Consider the following 24715-nt stretch of genomic DNA (forward strand, 5'->3'; position numbering starts at 1 on the left):
GAATGGCGCGTTTTCAATTGTGTTTCTTGTTTCTATGATCGACTTTCATTCTATACCACCTTAACCAATCTCTTTTACTGTAGAATGAATCTAATATCTTCAGCATTTCTAGTATTAGGTAATTAATTAATAGAAAACTTAAATTTCTCTTATAGATCGTAAGGTGAGTTTAAGTAATCTTATATTTTATTGTACGCGCAATCTGATTATTATTATTCTATAATGATTCTATCTTTAGTTTCAAAATCAATTGACAAGAAAATTGTAAAGTAGATAGGATAAATACAATTGGTCTTTAGCCTTATCTTTATTACTACAACTTTACTAGAAAGTTTGTTAGCTTGTATAAAGCTTCTACGTCTCCCGTATCTTTCTGATTATTTGTGGAAGTACAGTGAAAAAAGTAAAAAGGATAAGAATTCGTGCGTGTTACGAAATTGGTCGTAACAACGTGTAGATAACATTATTTAAAAAAAAGAAAAAAAAAAAAGGAAAAAAAAAAAGAAAAAAGAAAAAACTAAAGTGTTCAACACATCGATTATAAGTCAATTCTGTTATATACACTGCCAATTAAATTGTCTGCAATTTTGTTGATAACGGATTTGAAACTTTAAATAACATATATACGAACTTAAATCCCATTTATTCTTAAGGAGGCGATATTCGATTCCTTCAAACAGTATGGCCACTTGGGATGGCTCATGTCACGAACCTGAAGATTCAAATTATTTTTTTTATTCGGGTCAAAATAGTGCCATCCCTAATGTAGAAAGTTGGACTTTTTATCCCAGTAATGGGAGCAACGTTTTTTTCCATAGTACTCATGCACCATATTCGCAAAATACTTCAATGATGTTGGGACAAAGTGAACATATTGCTTCCTGTCAAACGGATTCTAACTTTTCATCAGGTTCTCTAAATTCATTGCCTTTAAGAGACACTTGCCCAGATTACTTAAATGCTCCAGGCAGCGCACAAGACTGTCAAGGTAACAGTAGGTCACAGAACATGTCAACATATTATCAAAGCAATAGACAAGGGAAACGAATTAAAAATTATAAAGATAACAATAAATATGAATTTCCAAAAGAAATTAGTCGCAACACTTGTAGCATAGTTGAACATTCCAATTTACATCCTACCGCAAATGAATTTATACCACATGGAATTAAACATTATCCCAATCAAGCAAATACAAGTCTACATGTAACTAATCCAGAAGATTCTAAACCACATTTGCCACAAAAAACGTATGTTTCTGATAATGGGAGTAAATATAAAAAGAAATATAATACAAAAAAAAATAATACATACAAATATAAAGAAATACCAGAATATAACTTTCGGCAAAGAGCTTCATTTCAAAATTCCTATAAAACACAACATGGTAGAAATTATAGAAAATATCAAAATAGTAAGTAGTGGTGTATAAAGCATATATATTTATTAATAAAATAAATGATATCAATAATTAAAAAATTTTTATTTTAGCTTCTGAAGAGCCGGTAGGTATGTCTAATGATCATAGAAATAATTCAACTATTGATGAAACACAGAAGAATGACAAATTTATGAATATCAATGCAAATATCAATGCCAATAAAACTAATACACCTAATATTGAAGAGAGACATGAAATCAATGATCAAGTAAAAGCTAACAAAGAAAATGCTGGTGCCAGCAGCACTACAAGTCAAAATTGTGATTTAAGTAAAAATAATTATCAACGTCATAATACTAATTTTGGAACGCAACGTATTCCTGCTAAATATAGTAGAAAAGTTACCAATAATCGCAAGATTGGTAGATATGATAATAATTATCGTGAAAGAAAAAATAACTACCAGGAGTATAATAATTATAAAGAAAAATATGAAGAAAGCAAAATAGATATTACTAAGGATAAATATAAAAACAAAGATGTGACTCAAGAAACTAAAGAAGTAGAAATTGTGAATTGGAGACAAAAGGGAGAAGGTAATGATAGAAATAATATTTCAAAACGAAAGCAGAATAAAAAACATGAAGGTAATGATAAATTATTTTTTAGTATAAAACTTATTTCCTACGTTTGTCAATTTACTTAAATAGTAATTGATTTTTTATAGATGATGATGCAAGCCAAAGGGAAAGATTAACAGATCAATTAAATAGAGGACAATTAGAATGTTTAGTATGCTGTGAATATATAAAACAAAATGATTATATCTGGTCTTGCTCAAACTGCTATCATGTTTTGCACTTAAAGTGTATAAAAAAGTGGGCAAAATCTTCCCAAGCAGGTACTCTCTTTTATCATACAAATAATTTCAATTATAAACAACATTAAGAAATCTTTTTTTTTTGTTCTTTTTTCTATTTTTTTTTCTTTTTTTTTTTTTTTTCTTTTTTTTATAGAAAATGGTTGGAGGTGTCCTGCATGCCAAAATGTAAGCACAACAATTCCCGAAGAATATTTCTGTTTTTGTGGAAAAACAAATATGCCTGAATGGAATCGCAGAGATATGGCTCATTCCTGTGGTGAAGTTTGTGGGAGATCTCGAATAAAAAATAATTGCCCTCATAAATGTACTTTGCTATGTCATCCAGGATCTTGTCCATCATGCATAGCAATGGTAACAAAAAATTGTGCTTGTGGGAAAACATCACAAACGCTACAATGTTGTGCATTAACATTATTGTTATGTGATTCTGTTTGTGGCAAAATCTTAAATTGTGGGAAGCATACATGTGAAAAGAAATGTCATCATGGGGAATGTGAGCCCTGTGATAAAATAATACAACAAGGTAATTTTACATTATTTATAACAGTATAATAAGTATAATATAAAAAGTTATACATATTATTTATACACACACATATTTATGTATATTATTTATTATAGAATGTTATTGTGGGAAAAGTAAAAGAGATGTAATTTGTCAATCTAATGTACCTTCAATATATTCATGTGAAGGTACTTGTGAAAAGTTGTTAGATTGTGGAAATCATAAATGCAAAAAAACTTGTCATCCAAATTCATGTGAGTCTTGTACACTTACGCCTGAAAAAATTACAACATGTTGTTGTGGACAAACACCACTGTCAGACGAAAGAAAGACTTGTTTAGATCCAATTCCAACTTGTGAAGAAATATGTTCTAAACGTCTTAACTGTGGTCAGCCTAGTAAGTATTTTAATAATTTAATTATTCCTCTCTATATATGGTAATTCATATTCATTTTTTTATTAAAGGTAATCCACATACATGTAAGATAAAGTGTCATCAAGGAGAATGTCCTGAGTGTGATTTAACAACAGATGTAAAATGTCGTTGTGGTAATATGGATAGAGAAATTCCATGTAAAGATTTAACGACTAAAGCGGATGATGCACGTTGTGAAAAAAAATGTATCAAAAAGAGATCTTGTGGAAAACATAAGTGTAATCAAATGTGTTGTATTGATCTTGAGCATATTTGTCCTTTACCTTGTTCTAAAACATTAAGTTGTGGTAGACATAAATGTGAACAAACCTGCCATAAAGGTAAAAATATTTTGAATTATATTTCTATGAATGTTTAAAATAAAATAATTCCTTATTTAATTAAAGATTTGTTAAATAGAGATTTTTAATGAAAGATGTATTAATTTAGGCAGGTGTCAACCTTGCTGGCGCAGTAGTTTTGACGAATTATATTGTGAATGTGGTACAGCTGTAATATATCCTCCTGTACCCTGTGGAACTAGAAGACCCGTTTGTGATAGACCGTGTTCGCGTGATCATTCTTGTGGTCATGAAGTATTTCATAATTGCCACAGTGAACCATCATGTCCTCCATGTACTTATCTTACTGAAAAATGGTGTTATGGCAAGCATGAACTTAGAAAAGCTGTCCCATGTTATTTTAATGAAATTTCATGTGGATTATTGTGCAATAAACCTTTATTATGTGGAAGGCATAAATGTATAACTATTTGCCACCCTGGATCATGTGAGAAACCAGGACAGCAATGTGTTCAACCATGTAATATATTAAGGGAATTATGTGGGCACATATGTGCTGCTCCATGTCACGAGGGAAAATGTCCTGATACACCTTGTAAAGAAATGGTCAAAGTACGTAAAATGACATAAAATATTTTAAAAATATATTTGTATATATTGCTAAATACGTTTATACTTGTAGGTAACGTGCCAATGTGGACATAGAAGTACAACTAGAGTATGTGCAGAAAATTCTAGAGAATATCAAAGAATAACTAGCAACATTTTAGCTAGTAAAATGGCTGATATGCAACTTGGTCATTCTGTTGATTTAGAAGAACTTTTTGGACCAGGAGCAAAGAAACAAAATCAACTAAAAATACTCGAATGTAGCGATGAATGTAAATTAATAGAACGAAATAGAAGATTAGCATTAGGACTTCAAATTGTTAATCCAGACTTAAGCGGAAAATTAATGCCAAGATACACTGATTATATGAAACAGTGGGCAAAAAAAGATCCTCATTTTTGTCAAATGGTGCATGAAAAACTAACGGAATTAGTTCAACTCGCAAAGACTTCTAAACAGAAGTCAAGGAGTTATTCATTTGATAGTATGAATAGAGATAAACGTCGCTTTATTCATGAATCTTGCGAACATTTTGGCTGTGAGAGTCAAGCATATGATCTAGAGCCAAAAAGAAACGTTGTTGCTACTGCTGTAAAAGATAAGGTAATACTCTTTCTTTCTCACTCTTTTGTTATTGGTACACACACACATACAAGTAGATAAATATATTTGTGTGCATAATATATATATATATATATATATATATATATATATATATATATATATATATATATATATGTATAAAACTGTTAATACATTTTTTAATTTATTCATTGTACTACAGTGTTGGCTACCAAGTTATAGTTTATTAGAAATTGTGCAAAGAAATAATGGACAAAGGAAAGTTCCAGGTCCAATATTGAATACTTCTAAAGCTAACAATTCAACAAAGTAAGTTTGTATATTTATTCTAGTTTATAGGATAAAGTACAAATATTATGTTAATATTTAATTATATTATAGGACAATCTTAGCATTACCTATAACAAGAAGTCAGCAAATTGTACCAACTCCATCAACTTCAAAATCGCCAGAACCAGAAATAGATTATTTTGATTATAAAGGTTAAAGGTTATAAATAAGCAGGTAATTAACTATTTATATATTCAATATAATTTACTTTTTACGTATCTTTTCTATAAGTTAAAAAAAAAGTAGCAGTATGCTTATGAACTGGAACTAATAATTTTTAAGAAGAATTAATAATCGTATTTATTAATTTCATAATATTTAACAATCCATTGAAAATTAATTGATAAACAAACTGCGGAGAATTGCTAGACTGTGCAGTTTATTATTCATTCACTTTATAATCATACTTGTAAGAATATAACATTATTTTTTTGGGTGAAATTTTGATATATCTTTTAATTAGACAAATATTAATATAATCAATGATATATGATGAAAAGTTACAATGTTTTACAAGGATATGTTTAATGAGTGTTTGATAAGTTAAACAGAATTCTTAGAGATCTTATAACATAATACGTATATATAATCAAACAAATTTTCTTAGTAATACATTTATGCATAAAATAAAATTATTCATTATAATATAGTCAAATTACATAAATGAATTACATGGTGAAGGCACAGATAAAAAGGCATAAAGAAATCTGTTTAGCGTAATAAGAAATTCCTTTTGAATATAATATTTCTGTTTTATGTGTAGTTCTATGCTTGACATATAAGATTTCTATACTGTGTATTTGAGGGTAGAAAGTATGCATTTCTACATTCTGATAAATCGAGTGAGAGTAAAAAAAATACAAAAATAAAAAAAAAATATATAAATAAAAATAACTGTAGTATGATCTGCTTGATAAAAGACTTGTACGAGTTTATTCATCATTCCAATAAATATCCTTATAGAATTTCACAATTACTATTTCCTTTTAACCAAAAATCGTAAAAAAAGTATTAAAGCAAGACAATAAATCTTGGCAAAGTAGGAGATTTAATATATGTATTTTCTGTATATGATTTCATAATTGCAATTGATAATAATATTTCAAATATTTGTTTAAAAAAGATATATGTAATTCACTACTAAATTCTTATACTTTGATCATTATTTATTTTGTTTTATAATGATATAAAAGCAGGACATATTTTCAATTATTTCATTTATTTTTTGCAATTGTCTTTCATAATATAATTGTTGTAATTTATCAGCAATGTTCATTATTAAAGCTTTTTTGTGATCAGTTCGTCCCACACAACCAACATGTATGTATAGATAACACCAATACACAAGAGAGTAGAATGTGCGTATGTAAATTATTTGAATTATCAATCATAATTTTCAAGATCCAACTTATTATGACTTCTATTATATTGTTTTCTATATATCAATTCTAATTATGTACTTTAATTGGTTGTTTTAATTAACATTTTCCAAATTTATATATTATATTTTTTTATATTCTATTTTCAGAAATTATGCAAAATTATATTTCAACAATTATTTATTTTCTTTTCACAAAAAGATAGTAAATATATGAAAATTCAACTATAATATACTATTCTTTTATTTATCTTTTCAATATTTATGTATTTCTTATTAAAATAATTCTACTTCTAAAGAAAAAAGCATAAATGTGTGTAATTCGAAATTATACTGCAACAAAATACATGTGTGTGTACATATATATGTTTTTTGCTTATCAATACTGTATGATAGTTATGTGGTTAATCATGTATTATAAATATGTATTACATTTCTGAAATTGTTTTGTAATTCATTTATGATTAAATGATTACGTTTGTAAAGATATTAATTGCTATTCCAATATGTTTAACATTACAATATACATAGATTTTACAATAATGAAATTTCCAATATTCACAATGAATTTTGCATCCATAAAAATAGTTTTGTGCTATATATATATTCTCATATAACGGTTTTAAGTTTAATTGAAAAGATAGATCTGTTTTATTGAACATCCAATTGTATATAAATAGCTGTTTGTTATTTATATTTGTAGGAGTACTCATGTAGAGTAAAATCTTATGTAGACAATCTCTTTGTAGACATTTGTAAGTAGATAACACGAGTATTTGGCACATTGAACATTAATGATATTTTGAACTACTAAAATCTGTCATAAATTCTACATAGACAAATACTGAGACCTTTTATGCTTCTATTAAATAACTTTTTCCTCATATATATTATATAATAATTGCTCATAATTACTTGTATTGAAAAAAAAAAAAACATTTTCTTCATAACATATTAAAAATTTATAAATCATTTTAACTGTGTCCTTTTTGACAATTTTGATATTCTTCAATATAATTTCTAAATATTTAATAAAATAAATTTATTTATCTTTAATTATATATAATATAGGGAAAAATATATTTAAATAGTAAAATTCCAAAAGAACATAAAAATTTATATGTCACATTAACCAGTCTTTCATCTCGCAGAATAAGATATTATGCAAAACTTGCATAAGCATAAAATGGTCTCCTATCCTAAATACATCAACTTTTATCACATTTAGGATCACAACACTGTTACACGTTTTCATTACTGACAAATTATTTAGACATATATCATTAATACTAAGTAATTTTCTCAAACATGTAATAATAGGGCACTTCAAATTTGGGAACAAATTTTTACCATAATCATGGGCGCAGTGAATACTTGGTAAAAAGTCATCACTTTGTTTATTATCAGTGCCTCATTCATTATACTAATACTTTTTTTTTTATTTTCTTATTTTTTTTTTTTTTTTTTTTAGAGATTCCATTAATACTTTCTATTTTAAAGTAAATTCACAAATAAAATATATCTGACTATTATATCATAAAACATATTTGTTTGACTAAAATCTCTACTAATACTGTATTTGAATAATGTACTCAATAAGATAATAATAACATAAAGAGTAGCAGTGTAATCGTGTTATATATATTTTAATTAAAAAAATATATATTTACCTCGAATAATATATGTATAACCAAATGAAAGCTTTATTCATTAAATTGTATGTAAACTTGTATTATAAAGATAAAAGTTATCTTATTAGAACACACTTTTTTTTAGAATGTTGCACTGATCTATTGCTGCAATTCTACTATAGTATTTGATCATATTCTGATCTTTCTACCAGTCTATAGTATTGATACTTTTTTTTTTCTTTTTTTGAGTTTCACACCCAGTTAGCATTAAAAATATAGTATCAAAATAAAATATATCTTGCAGATTCTTTGTAAAATAGAAATAACTTAGATTTCTTAAGTATGAAACAGGTTAAACAATTCAATAAAAATATATTACTGACTGTTCCGTCTAGAAACACACAATTTTTTAAATATAAAGTTATTTATAATAAGATCTTGTTACTTAACAAGATTTAATAATATGGATTATACCTTAGTAGAAGATGGTCATACAAGAATAATCTGTAAATGTTTTAATGAAGATAGATGGTATATAAGATCATGGAAATATTCAATTTGGCATCTTGGTTCTTCAGTCTGTTATATGACTGACATGAGTATTGCTTTATATGTAAAGATTGTTACCTCGTTTCATACGTGTGCTATAATTGGGGTAACTACTTAAATATTGATGACGTGGGCTTACCGATGGTTGTTTTGTTATACTTGCCATTGCACAACCCATTATGAGCTCTATGGCTCTGCACAATGTTTGATATAATAACCAAGGCCATGGCTTGGGAAATTGATTTAGCAATGGCCGTGTATCATACGTTACTGCTTCTGCCAAGAGTCCTAAATATATAATATATTTATATAATAATATATTAATAATTTCATCTCTATATAAATTAATATAAAACCGAAGTATTACCATAAGGTCCAAAAACACGAACAAGATCTATGATACACAATATGATTCCTAAAATTGCTGTAGTATATGTAACATGTAACACTCTTCGAATTTGAGATCTTCTGACAGCTGCAGTAGTGGCTTCTGGTATATGCAGCGGTGTATCAGATTTAGCTCTATTCACGTATGCTATGTGATTTAGTATTGAATGCAATGTAAAATCAGTGCCCTACAAACAATTACCAAGTTATCTTTTTATATACATGTGCTGTATTTCACTTATTTGTTAACTTTATGTTTAAATGTACCGTAATTTTGCTCTCTGCTCCAGAATTTTCAGGAAGCAAATTTGTTTCAGCTGTAATTTCTTCTGATTCATCTTTACTTTTATCCGTTTTCCAAGACAAGCTTTTCTTTCGTACTTTTGTATCTTCACCTTTATTCTTTATCTTTTCATTCATTAATGCAGCTTTTTCATTACAATCCGGTTGATCTGAATCCGATTCAGACTTCTCCTGTATTTCTATTTTTTGAGGAACTATACTTTGATAATGAGTAGGACTTTTATCCAATGTTCTAATACTTATATCGCTACTACGACGATTTATAACTAATGGCTTAATTTGTGCCATTTCGGAATTTCGTCTATAAGAGAAGTCAGAATTTCTTCTTGACTCGTGTTTAGCAGATATAAAAGTGCCAATATCAGAATTACGTCGTGAACCTAAAAGTTACATATATTTAAATAATATGGTACAAATACATATGCTTTATTATAATTACCTGTAGGACTGAGATCTAAGACTTTTGGCAATCTCTGTTCAACTGGGGGTAACATTCTTCTTGGTGTTCTGTTACCAAAATCGCTATTCCTTCTCAATTTAGTGGCAAACTGAGAACTACGATTTTTTTCATGAGAAAAATCTGAACACCTTCTTAATTCTTTCGTGCTGCCAGTCGGTGTAATATTCTCAGAATGTCGTCGTGCTATTCGTTCTGGTGATTGACTTCTATTAATACTAGGAGAATATTTAGGGCTGAATTCAACACCATATTTGAAGTCAGTAATAATTGGTAAAACATCTTCTTCATTTACAAATTTAACACTACATTCTGAATTTCTACGTGATGAACGAGATACATCACTCCCACGTCTACTTGCTAAAGAGCTTCTTCGACTTGGACTAGAAACTGTTATTATTGGTAAATTTGCAGTTGATGGCGTAGGTGTCGGTGGTCTAACATAAACTTCAGGTACAGTAGATACTGGTTGAACAAAAGTCTCTTCACGTAAAGATGATGAAACATTACGAGACACTTCCATTTGATCTTGTTCTTGTTTTTTAGATATTTTTAAAGAATTACCTAAAAATTAATATTTTTTTTTTTTATTATTCTTTTCAATCTTTGCGATATTAATTTGAAAGTGCCAGTAATCATATACTTCATAATACCTTTATATTCTAAATTTCCTTCAACATTGGCACTTTCATTCTCTTCTGAATCTTTGATTTTAGGACTAAATAAAGTAGGCACCAACGCAGCAGCTGCTACTGATGTTGCAAGATTGCTATATGGTGCTAGCATAGCAAGTTGCATAATGCCTAAAATATTTTAATAAAGTTGTATAAAATGAATATTTAAAATAAACGATAGAAACAAACCTTTGTGATGAGCATTAGAATTGTCTCTTGTTAACATACTACTTGGCATTGTTTTCAATAAATGCATGACTTTATAGCCTGCATGCAGAAATGTTAAATATAAAAGAATACTCCATAGCAGGAATACAGTTTGCACCAAATATTTTGCCATATAACAATTATGTGATGTTAAAGCAACATCACTTACAATTACAAAAAAAAAATGTCCTGTTATAATAAGACTAAAAAATGATTCCTTTTGTATCTTTTCTGGCCCAAACTTAAGCTGGAAATTATAAAAAACATTATTGATATATGATAATACAAATAATATTAAAAAAAAAAAAAAAAAAAAAAAACAAAAAAAAACAAAAAAAAACAAATAGAGAACATTTATAATTTTCAAATGTACTTGTGTTAATTGCAAGAAGGTCAATTGTATAAGGCAAAATGCAGAAGTAATACAAGGAAATCCAATATCCCACATAGTGGACCCTATAATCTTTGGCATTATTTCTTTAAGATTATAAGGATCTATACATAAACATGCAGCCCTTGATGCACCCAATAAACATAAAAATATATTAATCGTTGACATAAAAGGGCGGCTTGATATAAGGGATCTGTAATATTAATAATTATTTATATTTTATTATAATTTCGTATTATATCTATTATAATTTATATATTGATACCTTAAATTTAAAATAGAGAAAAACGTGTAAAATCCAAGTACAAAGAAAAGGCTTGCAAATCCGTAAGTATGCAGAAGAAAAATCCATCTCAAATCTTGATTTACAGAAATCCACGATGGAGCAGTAATTAACACTCTGTCAAGAAATGCTGAGCTTGTTGAATTTGAAGCACAATTCTGCGCTGATATTGAAGATGTAGTATTGATACCTAATTATAGAACAATAATTTAAGCATATGAATACGAATACTTAATGTTATTCCATTCACTTCTCACTATCACACATTATACTAAAATTTTGTCAAATATTGTTAATATTGTATAAAAATTATTATACGATACTAATAAATAATATTTAATTAAGAAATAATAAATAATTAGTAATAGATATTGGCTTGTATTGATGTTATTATCAATAGTTTCCAGTAAATACATATATAAGTAAAAATAGTGTTCACTATCACTATTTTTACATCACAGATATATATACAATAACAAGTAAAAACTGACCACGAGTAAAATTAGTTAGCTTGTCCATCCCTTGACTGCTGACCACAGCACATCACTATATTTTATCAAATTTCTTAATATAACATTATTGAAATAATCACTAATTTTAAAGAAATGCACAGAGAAAAGATAAATGTTTAAATGTGATATCAGCAACAGGCTTTACCCATAGAGAGAGTTTATTCACATCCCCTCTCTTAGCACAGTGATGCTCTGTCTCCCTTCAGCTAGAAATATTGATCTTGCTTGAAGAGGGTTGGAAGGGGTATTCAGGACTGCTCACGTTATAGGCCTATCAATTGTTTATACATTAGATTGAACTATTATACTGTAAAATTTATCGATTTTCGCACGCGCACACATACGTATAAATCTCATGAATGCGTTTATGTAAATGCATATAGATATTAAATGTAATATATATTTTTACATATAGGCATATTATATAACTAGTTTATATGTCAATCATATCTTTTTTAATTAAACTTTAAATATGTATTGATACGAACTTGTAGTTAATTTATAAATAACAACTTTAGTATTTTCGTCATTTGTATAAAATATTGTTATCATTATTTTTTCGTAAATGTTACTTCAAAGTCATCTTAATAAATTATAATATTTATATCTAAAAAAAAAAAACCTAATTCTAAATCATTCAGTTTATCTACAATTGAAATATTTCTTTCTCCATTAAACTTCAATATAAAACCAAGATATAGAACATTTCCATTAGTTTTGACATTCTTAGAAATTTCATTTGAAATGTCCTGATACATTTTTATATTGAATATATTCAATCATAATAATTTGTTTTTTTTTTCTTTTTAACTAAATAATACAATGTAGAGGTATGAAAGAATTGTGCAGTACATGTAAAACACACATTAATTATAGTGAAAATATATATAAACAATTTTATTTTAGATTTAAATAACAAGCAAATATCAAGGAGTATATTATATCTATCGTATAATAGGATATGAATATAGTTATTATTATTTAAAATTCCGTGTTATATTTGGTACCTACAACTACATATATTCTTTGATTCTCTATAATCATACATTATATGCAAATACATTATAGGCAATATCATAAATTGCAAGTGATTGAGATGGAAATACTACTGAAGATTCAGAAATATTTGTTACATTGTTTTGTTTAGGTCAATGAAGTTGACATGCTCTAACGGCAATTAGTTGTAAAAGAATAAAAACAGGACTCAATACCTCTGAATACTCTAGGGTACTTTGCCCAGAAAGTTTTTTACATAGCAAATATTTAAATACAAATATTAATAATAATGATATTAAACTCCATAATGCTCTTAAAATGGCAACCTGAATCATTCCTTCCATATGCATACGTATGAATATGATAGCACAAAAGTATGTATTAAAGCCATCTGCAATAAATAATGGCGAGAAAACAATCCACCATCCTGTATGTTCTAAGAAATAATTATCATCTAATTTTAAGGCTAATAGAATTGTAAATATTGTTAAGGAAACTAAATTTATCCATATTTCAAAAATTGTTAAACCTAACCAGTGCACTAATTCATGTAAAGAAAAAATCATTGCAATATAATAAGAAAAATAATGAAATGATTTGAAAATTCTGCTTAATGTATTCTAAATAACTGTACAAATATTGTTTGTTCTGCTAAACTGTAATTCATTTTGCTTTACACTGCAATATTCCCATTGCTTCTTTCCTAAAAACACGAATATGTATGGCAGAATTACGTCTCATTTTCACTTTATAATCATAATCATCATTAAGTGGTTCAAAGTCATCTGTAAATAAAAAGAATTAGTTTACTTTTACTATACATATATAATAATTTCTGAATGTAACCTTATGTAATATGTACCAATAAGTTCTGCAGTAGAAGTTTTAATGTCCAAGTCTAAGCTATTATGATGAATTTCTTTCAACTGAAGTGCCAAATTACATGCTCTATCTATAGCAGCACCAAGCCCATGAATTATTATTTCAGACACACCAATATTAAGTAGTTTTTCACACTTGCTTATTTGTGCCTACAACAATATTTTTCTTAATTTATAATAAAACCATATATTTATTTTTAACACTTCATTGTTATATGATATAATATGTTTATTATTAACCAAATAATATTATTGTCATAAAAACAAAATTAAGATCACATTTTAACCAAAATTACCTTAAAATCTGTTTTATTTGTCACGTATATATCCCTGTTAACTTGTCTAATTAATTTAGGTTGCCGTTTTCTTAATGTATAATTACCATTTGATAATAATGTTTTTATAACGTTGTGCTGAACATTACTTTTTTTCGATTTAATTTTATTTATACATTGTAGTTTATGTTCTTCGGCCATTTTGTCTAAAATTTAGACATATTACAAGTATAATTTCTATCAATATTTACTAGATATAAATAGATTTGATTGGTAGAACTTTGTGAGAGAAATAAGTCGACCAATTAAATTATCGTACAGAAAGTAGTTGGAAAACGTGACCGTAAGAAGAATCACAACAAGCAGACATAACCTCGGGTAGAAAGGTCGATTGATGGGCGTTTTTTCGAAGAATTCCGAACAAGTAACCAACATTCAGTCGCCTTCCGGAAATAAAGAAACTCATAACATTATGAAGGAACCTGACGTGGATCCAAAAAATATAATAAAAAGTAGAGAATTACTTTACAGACTTATGATCAGGTTAATAAATTTTCTAATCTTTAACTTTTAATTTATAACGATTTTGACGATGTTTTTCTAACAATTCGATACAATTATAAAATTTTATGATTGAAATATTATTAATATGTGTACATATTTATAAGTAAATGTTAGAAACTCACATTTAATACAAACAATGTGTATTATTGATTTCAGTCAATTATTTTATGATGGTCATCAAACACTTGCCGTACAATTGTCTAACATGATTCAAGCAGAACCTCCATGTCCACCATCGGATCGATTACTTCATCTTATGTTAATTGGTGCTGCTCATGAACCAGATCGTACTAAAAAGGATACAAATAACTTATCCACATTTACTACAAGTTTTGATAATACATTGGGTCCTGGTTTAGATCTAGAATTTGAAACAGAAGCTCAAACACAAGCGCCAGAACCAGCACAATATGAAACAGCTTATGTTACTTCCCATAAAGGAAATTGTAGAGCAGGAGCTTTCTCTACAGATGGACAATTAATAGCTACTGGATCAGTAGATGCATCTATTAAAATTTTAGATGTGGATAGAATGTTAGCAAAATCTGCACCAGATGAAATGGCACCTGGTGATCAAACTGGAGGTCATCCAGTAATACGAACATTATATGATCATTTGGAAGAAGTAACATGTTTAGAATTTCATCCACGTGAACCAATACTTGTATCTGGCAGTCGTGATTTTTCTGTGAAACTATTTGACTTTAGTAAAGCAAGTGTCAAGAAGGCATTTAGAACAATTACAGATGCTGATCAAATACGGTGTTTATCATTTCATCCAACTGGTGATTTTTTGGTAGTAGGAACTAATCATCCAGTTGTAAGGTTATATGATGTGAATACAGCTCAATGTTTTGTGTGCAGTATACCTAATCATCAACATACAGCTGGAATAACTAGTATAAAGTATTCTCCAGATGCAAAAACATATGCATCAGCTGGTAAAGATGGAAGTATTAAATTGTGGGATGGTGTTTCAAATCGTTGCATAAATACTTTTGTTAAAGCGCATGATGGTTATGAAGTATGTTCAGTGACATTTACAAGAAATGGAAAGGTAATTCTTTTAAAATATTGTTTGTGTCCTAATAAATTAAGTGCACAATGTTTTAATAATACTTGACTACAATATGATATTGCAACTATAAATTTCAGTATTTATTGTCTTCTGGAAAAGATTCTTTGATAAAATTATGGGAATTGTCAACAAGTAGATGCTTAATAGCATATACTGGAGCTGGTACAACAGGTAAAAATATACATTTTAAATTATTTGAAAATTTGTCTTCATAACTTTAATATTTATTTATCTTTAATATTTATAAATATAGATATACAAAACTGTTTAATGAATAAATATCAACACCAACTGAAGGTATGCATTGACCATTACATTGTATTCTGCAGGTAAACAAGAACATAAAGCACAAGCAATTTTTAATCACACAGAAGATTATGTAATGTTTCCTGATGAAGCTACTACATCCTTGTGTGCTTGGAATTCTCGAAATGCATCAAGAAAACAGTTATTATCTTTAGGTCATAATGGACCTGTAAGGTTAATTGTTCACTCACCAACTGCACCCGCATTTTTGACATGTAGTGATGATTTTAGAGCAAGATTCTGGTTCAGAAGAATGCCAACTCATTAAATATTTATAGTAGATCTTCGTTTAACATGGCAGGTACATTCCGTGTTATGTAAGATTTATTATTCAAATGATGTGCAAATACGTTGCTAATTATAAAAAAAAAGGACTATACGGAAATTACCGTAATGTATTTATTACATCATATGAATGTCACGTTATACGAAGTTCTACTATATATTAGAAAATTTTTATGAACACATACATATTGTTTATAATTTTCTAATTTTTTAAGAAAAGCTAAAGTGAAGCAATCAAGTTTGATTTGAACTGTGCTTTTAGTATTTTAATGATTGTATATATTTATTTGATATTATGTTAAAATGAAAATGATAGCGTTTCATTCTGCTATCGTTTTATTAGTTTGTATATATGGAAAGTATGATGAAAATTTAAAAATTATTTATTTAAGTAAATAATATGAATATAAGATATTTATAATTCAAGCATAATGTTAAAACAAAAGCAAATAGTATAAAATATTTGCAATCAGGTAAGTGAAAAATAGAAACGTATGCTTTCTGTCCTTTTGTAAATTAAATTAGATACGACGTCACTTAAAAGAATGTTATATTTAAACCTTCCGGGCGTATATTACGTCGCTACGCGTACAATTTAATATTCGATCACAAGGCGGCGCTATGAACTCCCGCTCTGAGTTTGACGATATCACGTGACCCACGCTAACCGCCATCTTTGCTTATCGTATAAACAGTGCGACCGGGCTCAGCGCGAATTCTTGTAGAGAAATCATCGTTTTCCAGTGTTCTTAAGTGATTCAAGTACGGAGAAATGTCTGATATCAAGGCAGAAAGCAAGAATGATAACAGCATCGATGATGTACCCAAGGTAAGAGATCGAAAGTATATGAAAGACCTTCGTCAAGTCGAGTTTTCATGCCAAGGCGGCGTGCGGTTCCCTGAAATACGGTATGACGCTGTATATCTCGAAAATTCTAAGCGTGTCGTGTGTTACGCATGAGGAACCCTATTTGTAAAGCGATTTAGCAGAATACGAAAAAGTATACATAGTTGAAACGTGACCTTTGTCGCGTATGGCTACACATTCAGTGATTTTTCAAAGCTGCGCCGTTTGTCCTTCATTGGTAAAGATGGTGGATGTTTTTTATTTGTGATTCTCGTGACGAGGAGAGTCGCTGCTCGCATGCCGGCGAGTCAGTGTGAAAAAGGCGGGAAATGGTCGAACCGACGGATGATTACACTTGCCACGCGCTTCTGAACGTTATGGAATTCCATCCTTTTCGACACGGCATGAATGAAATTGTGGTACTGAAGAAGTGTGAATGTGGTGATGTATGGCAAAATGGCGGGAAACTCAAACAAAACTCTACAAATCCCGGGCAGTTCAACGGTCCTTGATAATCTTATCACTCGCGTAATTATCGTCATACTGTAAAAATTTTTCTTTCATTCTTAGCATTGTAACCCTTCGATGCTTTGCGCTTTCTACGTAACAAATTCTAATTTTTCTACGTTGCAAAATGCATTGGGAACAAGTGCGTGCCTACTTTGTATGAATAATGCGATAAGTGAACGATTTATGATATAGACATGTTATGTCTTTTTTCTTTTCTTTTTATTTTTTTTTTGTTTTGTTTTTTTAGGATCAATCAGCAGAAGAAAAATCAACACCAACTAAAAACAGACGTGGTGGTACGAAAAGACTTTCTACATTTGAGAGAGCAGCGCAAGAAAGTAAAGAAATTACGAAGGTGCGAGTCATCTCTTATTGAAATATCATTTTTCTAAAAAAAATTCAGCAAGCATTCAGTCCTCTGTCCTTTGCTTGTTTCCCTCCATTTAGTTTTCCTTTTAGCTGTGTGTGCTTACGTGAGCAAAGAAGAGTGAAGGAGTGGGGGTAATATGCTCTGGTAAAGATTGGGAAGGGAAGGGGAGTGCGAATAGCGGGGATATATTCTACCAATTAGAATATAGGCGCCAAATATAAATAAGTTGTCTACATTTTATTTTTATTATTTTTAATAATTTTTTTGTTTTATATATATATATATATATAAATATATTTTTTTAAATCTTATTAATAGAATATATATATATATATATATATATATATATATATATATATATAAATAGATTTATATATATATAAGGTGTTTTCAAATCATTTATATTCTCTCTTTGTTCTTATATTTCAATGTTATTAACAACATTTGTATCATATTTTAATATTATATTTTAATGATAGAAAACAATTATGTTTTACTTATTTATAGAATTTATTTTATAGAATTTAAATCCACCAACTGGAGAAATGGAAGGTAGAAGACGTACTCGCAGCTCAGCTCGTGGTTTGACATCATCATTACCAATACCATCACCGCCAAAGAAAGAAAAAAGAGAGCCGGCAACTCCAAGAGGTACTGGACGTGGTCGTGGACGTCCCAAAAGACAAGAGAAAAATAATGAGAATAATACGGACGAAGAGGCTGCAAATAATAAAAGTGAAAAACATTCTGAGGAAGAATCTTCAAAAATGGAAGTTGAGGAAAGTAAAGAAAGTAAAGACACAGAAGCAATGGAAAGTGAAGACAAAACTACAGAGGAGGTAGAGAGTAAAGATACCACTGATAAATTGCCTGATACAAATTCCAAGGAAGACAAAGGAACGGAAGAATCAGAGAATTCTGCTGAAGAGTCTAAAAGCATTGGTGTCAGTGAAGAAAAGAAAGATGAGGACATTAAGGACAGTTCAGACTCGAGTCAAGATGCGACAGATTCTACGGCAGAAGCACCACCATCTTCATCAGAATCCCAAAATCCCTCTAACATCACTCCTTCTGATGAAAATAAGGAATAACCTTCTTCCGCCTATTTTACCACTCTCTCATGTAAGTTTTGTTTTATTATTCTGTATTTTTGATTATTTTATAAAGTTAATCTTACTTATAGTATATATATAATTTATGGGAGAAAACAGTATCATATTTAAAAAAATTGTATGCCTTTATGATGCTCAATCAAAAAGTAAAATTTATATTTTATTTAATACACTAATAATAATATTTAAAGTTCAATGGTTTATTTTCACTAGTTGATTTGTACTGATTCGATAACGATGATATTAAATGCAATTTGTTGAACGAACTTTTAAAAAATTATGTTTGTAAATTATAACAGAATTATAAAACATGTTCTTTTACTCTAGCAGGTACCAAGGCGGCGCACACATTGGGGTATACAAATCCAGGCCCCAGGTCTATTCTAACTAATTGACACCTTGTTGTCAATCGTTATTCTAATCAGCGCATCTTGTTATCAGTTAATACAATGATTTGACACTCAGACATATTTGTTTGAATTATTCGTAACAGTAAAAAATACTTTATTTATATGTACTTCTCGATACATATAGCTTTTTTAATTAGATTTTATTTGTTATAGATGAAAACACCTTTGCGTTGATTAGACAGTGATTGCAATTGAAGGTGTGGAGCATATGTTGTTCATGTACAATGATAATATTATTGTAAAATATATTTAATATGGACTTATATAGAGAGAAGTTGATTTCAAATCAGAACTGAAGTAGAAGTATTAAAAACGGCCTTCTATTCAGATCTGATATGAAAATAACTGAAATTAATTCGTACATAGCAAATTACTGTAATATCTTACTTATATAAATGATGACTGAATGATACGGAATATATGAGAATTATGGTGAATTGATTTCTCTTTTGCATGGAATGCAGAAATAAACTTTCTGAGAAACGTGTGGGAACGTAATCTATTATGTGTCCTTCCTTTTGTAATGTTACTAATGTTAACCAATCTTTTATTCACTTCTATTCTTTTTATGTGACTAACGCTTCTATAAAACATGTATTTTATTATAGTATTATAATATTTGTTTTTGAACAAAATATAAATTTATAATTTAAATTTCTCTAGTTTCAAATTTAATTTTTGCTAAATTGTACAATAAGCGTCATGTTTATAAAAGATCTAACAACAGGCTTATATTTTATTTCTACTGGTCCATTATTAAATATGTTAATATTATTGTGTGTGTATTTGAACGGTTGTGAATGTACAGATAGATTATATGATTAATACAATATATTTAGAAAATCCACACTTGATGAGACACCAATAACATGAATTTAAAGAAACACTGTAAAGTATAATCATGTGCAATGGGATGAATATTTAAGTTTAAAGGCATATAGATCGTACAGTGGAGTCTTACAATTAGAATTTAATATTGTTATTTTATATTGCAGGACTCTCAGATCTCTGTAAGTTTGTCTATTACTTTGCAACAATATTGTAGTGGTTGTAAAAAGAATTTATTTAAATTGTGTACCTTTAAGTACTGTGGATAAACTTTGTCATTCCATGTTTCCTTGTCTCTTTTTCTTTTCTTTTTTTTTCTTCTTATCATGAAAGATATTTCACGTATTTGACAAGAAATTTTTGAATTGGAAAAATTAAAGTCAAATGTCATGCATGTGTAAATAATTGATATAGCTGTGTGTGGCAATTGACTTTATCTTTATTGTCTTATAAAACCACAGTTGCATAAGTACTCTATTGTATAGTATGAGCGTAGATTAATGTTTTACTAACTAAATCAAAACAGATCGTATAGTAGCGAGACACGTTAATACGTTTTTTAAACCTATAGAATAATAAATAATTTAGAGAGAATGTGGAATGAAGTGCACAGTGGTTTGATATTAAGACTTTTACAATACAATACTCTGATCAAAATAAAAATATAAATAAGTAATATTTCAAAAATGAAAACTAAAATCTGATCATAAGTGTTTCAAATTGAGTAATAATTACTTATTAACTTTTTTTTTTATATTTTGCACAAATTTAATTACTTTACCCTAAAATTCTAAATAGCTTTTTGTGCTTAGTATTGTTCAATGTAAAAAACATGTTCCTTTTTTAATAGCTACACTCAATGGATATGTTGTATTTCATTAGCTTTCTATAAATTTATCATTGTATTGTTAACAGATAAATTATATTAAAAACAATAATTATGTATCTTATAATACATATTATTCAGATGCTCAATATCTTACATTATAAAATATTAAAATGTGAAAAACTCTATCCAACGTATAAGCTCTTAAAATATTGTCTAAGATTTGAAAACATGTCACAAATTTAATATTGGAGGGTAAGTGTCTCGTTGAGTGCGGCTTAGAATTAGTGTGTGTATATATATATATATATATATATATATATGCATATATATATATATATATATATACACATATTAGATAAATAATTGATATGCTAAAAGCAGTGAATTTATGAGCTTGTCCTCTAATAGATATATCTTTTATAAGGCAAGCATTACAAGATATATGAAACAAATATTAGCATTTTATCTTATTATTAATAGCGAAGGTAATACAAATTATTAAGAATTAAATTGTGAATGTAAGACAGGCAATAGTTTTTATACTGTGTATCTCTTGGTTCGGGTCAAATTTTATAGTGAATTTATTGTGTAGCTTATGCAGTGACATGCAATTGTTTATAATTCTTCCTAGATACACCATAGAGTGTGTGTATCTAAGTGCTCATATAATCTATTACTCTATTGCTACTTCTATTATAATAAGACCTCAAAATGCAAATGATTGCGGTTATCATGGGGAGATTTGATCGACTTTTGTAATAAAACTGCTTCAATCAATAAAATCAATAAAACCTGTATGATAATACACTTAGTATATACGATCTGTTTTTCAAAGTTCATTTGGTTTTAAAAAATAATATATCGCGCGAACAGTTAATTGTAATACTATCATTAAGAAATTTATTATTGATGATAAAAGGAATTAATAATCGGTTTGATTACTAATGTACTTATGCGCGCGAAGAGAAGCTATATGAGATAATACAAAAAATTGTACAGAAAAGTGCTCATTACATATGTATTGGGATCGTTAAAAAAAAAAAAAAAAAGAAAGAAAAGAAAAAAATAATAAATAGAGAGAAGGAGATATATGTAAACAGAAATAGAAAAAAAGAAAATTGAAATTTCATGGAATTTTAATAAGCAGTTACGTTATTCATGTTAATTCATATCAATTTATGTTAAGTACACAATTAAGTCATTCTGTATTCGACATGCAATGGTATGGCCATCTAACGGTGTACCAACGATTGTAGATAAAAGTTACGGATATGCCGTTAGATGGATGTAGCTGTATTTGCTGATCTTTTTCTATGCTCATGTGGTAACATCATTTCATCTTGACGTGAAAATATTTAAAAAATTTGTTTATTTATTTATTTATTTTTTTTTTTTTTTCAAATATATGTGAAGCTCAAAATGATCATTTTTTAAAAGTAAATATATCTGTCTGTAGCGAATTGTATCTTACGATAAAAAAATATTGATATTGTACGAAAACATATATATAGTCATGTAACCTAAGGCGTATTTGCTTATTGTTAATGCACCGCTTGTTTGTTTCCAAAGTTCTTTGCATGAAAGCTTTGTTTAATTTAACTTGTGCATTATTAGTAGTTAATAATTTTGATGATAAAAAAAAAAGGATAGAAATTCGATTAATTATTTGAGCCATTATATATTTATTGGCCTACAAAACTTATTCCCGGAATTAAACATCGTCAACCGCATTCTTTGAAATTGCAACAATTGAACTCTTGCAACTCTTGAATCTGAGTCGCTCAATGATGAATTTTAGTTTCGAAAACTAATCAAATATTTTTGTACTGTACTCGCGAATATTTAAATTGGTTACAAGCAATTCTAGCTGATTAAAAATATTAATTCCGAACTTTCCATAATTAATGAAATTATAAAGTTCTTTCCGATATCGCTGAATAAACTAAATTATATCTTTTTATTTTTAATAAATGAGTAAATACGAAATTCTAAAATTCTACAATTTGACTCTAATCCGTTTCTTGGTACAAAAACTATCTGCTGTTTTTTTCTTTCTTCCAGAAACAAAGGACATTAGTAGAAGAGATAAAACGAAGGAAAATATAAGAAAAACGTATAATCATCGATGAATTTGACAAATAAATGGAGGTATATTCATCGATATACCTTATCATCGTTAGGAAAAAGAATTAAACGATAAGTGAAACTGTAAGAAATCTATTATATCATTGTATATACTATTGAAAATGACGCACGACTTACCTGCATCGCAAGCTTGTCATTTTTCTTACGCTGTGATAAACAAAGGTTCGTAAGTATTAGCTATTCTAAATGTAAATTATTTTTAAAATATCAAAATGAAAAAAAAAATAGAAATGAAGTAGTTTAAATGAATAAAATAAAATCGGATATGATTTATCAATGATATATTAATGGTCGGCAATTAACTAGCGATGCAATTAAAATGACATAAAACGTAAACTCCTCTTTTATGATGTAATTCGTTTCTACGGATTCTCGTTTCTTTCAATTAATATTTGGGATTTATTTAACAAATGATCGAGAGTAATACTATATTTTATCCATTTATCGTCTTTACGTCCTCGATCACGCATATATTTAGCGTACAAACATGATTTCAATCATATTTCCTGGTGTCCCCGTTTAATCTATCTATCGTACGTTATCAGCCCTTATAAACACGCGGTAAATAGGTTTTAATTCACGCTCGAACGATACACGGTACGTTCGAAATTAATCTCTCGCTAAGTCAAGCAACGAAGTGATTTTCACTCTTGGTTCAACCGGCTCCGTTATTAATCGGCTCTGAAAGTGACACGAGAAGTTTTAGAATGTGCTATCACGTATGTTCATTTATACTTATAAAGGGGTGTAATCGTAATATTCTTGAAGCAAATCGATATTTAAATCGTACACGAGGAATATTTATAAAAAGAAAAATTGTCTAAAATCTATCATCATTCATTGTATATATATATATATATATATATATAAATATATATATATATGTGTGTGTGTAGATATGTATATTATTTTTTCGCTTTAGGATATGGGAAAAAGTAGTTTGTGTATCAGTGAGACGTTTCGAGGTTTGGTGGCTCCAGACTTCCTGGCATCAACAAAGCGAAGATCAATTGGCGAGCTCTTGGTTACGTTCTTTCTTCTTTCGTTAACGCGTTAACTTTACGATCAATAATCAAATTATCTAATTATCCAATTGTTGCAGTCAATCGTAACTAACCTAATTTAACTTAAATTTATATTTACGCTATTAATTTAACAATAATTTCTTTCTTTCGAAAACAAATCTTCAGCGTATACGCAGACAGAATATTAGATATAAACTGTGAAAGAAAAAGAAACGATTTATTAAAGAAAACGAAGAGATGCTATACCGTCAAACTATCGCGAGTCGGCGGTGCAACAAAGTGGACCAAGTGAAATGGATGCACTTCGTTGCGTCGCCTCGTCGGTGCGCGGTGGTCGTTTCCGATAATTAAACGTCAGGATGGTCACGGGACGAAGGGAGATGACACGGATAGTCGACTCGTTCGAAAGGCACTAAGCCTTCGACCTCTCCCCGACGAGCTAGAGAGCTCGTCATTGGCTCTTCTTGTTTTTG

At 28.6% G+C, this 24715-nt stretch overlaps 7 protein-coding genes across 11 annotated transcripts in view; 3 read left to right on the forward strand and 4 right to left on the reverse strand.

Annotated features, from left to right (window-relative positions):
* The first annotated feature begins 59 nt into the window (after positions 1-59).
* On the forward strand, positions 60-10576 carry LOC124423794 (protein shuttle craft). Of its 3 annotated transcripts, none has more exons than XM_046961996.1 (11): positions 60-163; positions 654-1414; positions 1492-2028; positions 2109-2282; positions 2398-2787; positions 2886-3167; positions 3236-3526; positions 3636-4099; positions 4170-4700; positions 4882-4988; positions 5061-5903. In XM_046961996.1, exons 2-11 carry the CDS (start codon positions 682-684, stop codon positions 5164-5166), a joined length of 3615 nt encoding a protein of 1204 aa, XP_046817952.1. In that variant the 5' UTR covers positions 60-163; positions 654-681; the 3' UTR covers positions 5167-5903. The 3 variants fall into 3 exon arrangements, with proteins under 3 accessions (XP_046817952.1, XP_046817954.1, XP_046817953.1); XM_046961998.1 differs by having other exon boundaries at positions 819-1414; XM_046961997.1 differs by lacking the exon at positions 60-163 and adding an exon at positions 10431-10576 and having other exon boundaries at positions 170-1414; positions 5061-5183.
* Positions 6210-12129, reverse strand: LOC124423796. The gene is made up of 9 exons (XM_046962002.1): positions 11761-12129; positions 11252-11459; positions 10969-11179; positions 10578-10842; positions 10368-10517; positions 9697-10278; positions 9222-9637; positions 8935-9142; positions 6210-8855 (listed from the first exon to the last, which is right to left on the reverse strand). The coding sequence occupies exons 1-9, from the start codon at positions 11786-11788 to the stop codon at positions 8626-8628; spliced, it is 2298 nt and encodes a 765-aa protein (XP_046817958.1). The 5' UTR covers positions 11789-12129; the 3' UTR covers positions 6210-8625.
* Positions 12130-12736: 607 nt separating this feature from the next.
* LOC124423805 (transmembrane protein 203) lies at positions 12737-13343 on the reverse strand. The gene has a single exon (XM_046962012.1). The coding sequence runs from the start codon at positions 13341-13343 to the stop codon at positions 12930-12932; it is 414 nt and encodes a 137-aa protein (XP_046817968.1). The 3' UTR covers positions 12737-12929.
* Positions 13344-13370: 27 nt separating this feature from the next.
* LOC124423804 (ribonuclease P protein subunit p20) lies at positions 13371-14376 on the reverse strand. The gene is made up of 4 exons (XM_046962011.1): positions 14253-14376; positions 13955-14139; positions 13640-13808; positions 13371-13562 (listed from the first exon to the last, which is right to left on the reverse strand). The coding sequence occupies exons 2-4, from the start codon at positions 14132-14134 to the stop codon at positions 13441-13443; spliced, it is 471 nt and encodes a 156-aa protein (XP_046817967.1). The 5' UTR covers positions 14135-14139; positions 14253-14376; the 3' UTR covers positions 13371-13440.
* LOC124423797 (cleavage stimulation factor subunit 1) lies at positions 14328-16995 on the forward strand. The gene is made up of 4 exons (XM_046962003.1): positions 14328-14476; positions 14654-15554; positions 15653-15746; positions 15905-16995. Exons 1-4 carry the CDS (start codon positions 14328-14330, stop codon positions 16147-16149), a joined length of 1389 nt encoding a protein of 462 aa, XP_046817959.1. The 3' UTR covers positions 16150-16995.
* Positions 16790-21879, forward strand: LOC124423801 (myoneurin-like). 3 transcript variants are annotated; one of them, XM_046962008.1, is made up of 4 exons: positions 16790-16995; positions 17771-17878; positions 18415-19015; positions 19333-21879. In XM_046962008.1, exons 1-3 carry the CDS (start codon positions 16939-16941, stop codon positions 18982-18984), a joined length of 735 nt encoding a protein of 244 aa, XP_046817964.1. In that variant the 5' UTR covers positions 16790-16938; the 3' UTR covers positions 18985-19015; positions 19333-21879. The 3 variants fall into 3 exon arrangements, with proteins under 3 accessions (XP_046817964.1, XP_046817963.1, XP_046817962.1); XM_046962007.1 differs by lacking the exon at positions 16790-16995 and adding an exon at positions 17209-17541 and having other exon boundaries at positions 19336-21879; XM_046962006.1 differs by lacking the exon at positions 16790-16995 and adding an exon at positions 17210-17541.
* Positions 20987-24715, reverse strand: part of LOC124423799 (latrophilin-like protein LAT-2) — a 45134-nt gene continuing 41405 nt past the window's right edge. Inside the window, exon 9 of the transcript XR_006942163.1 lies at positions 20987-23898. The gene's annotated coding sequence lies outside the window, so the exon portion shown is untranslated. The remainder of the gene's footprint in view (positions 23899-24715) is intronic.

This window comes from Vespa crabro, chromosome 4 (genome assembly GCF_910589235.1).
Source record: "Vespa crabro chromosome 4, iyVesCrab1.2, whole genome shotgun sequence".
In the NCBI taxonomy this organism is placed as follows: domain Eukaryota; kingdom Metazoa; phylum Arthropoda; class Insecta; order Hymenoptera; family Vespidae; genus Vespa; species Vespa crabro.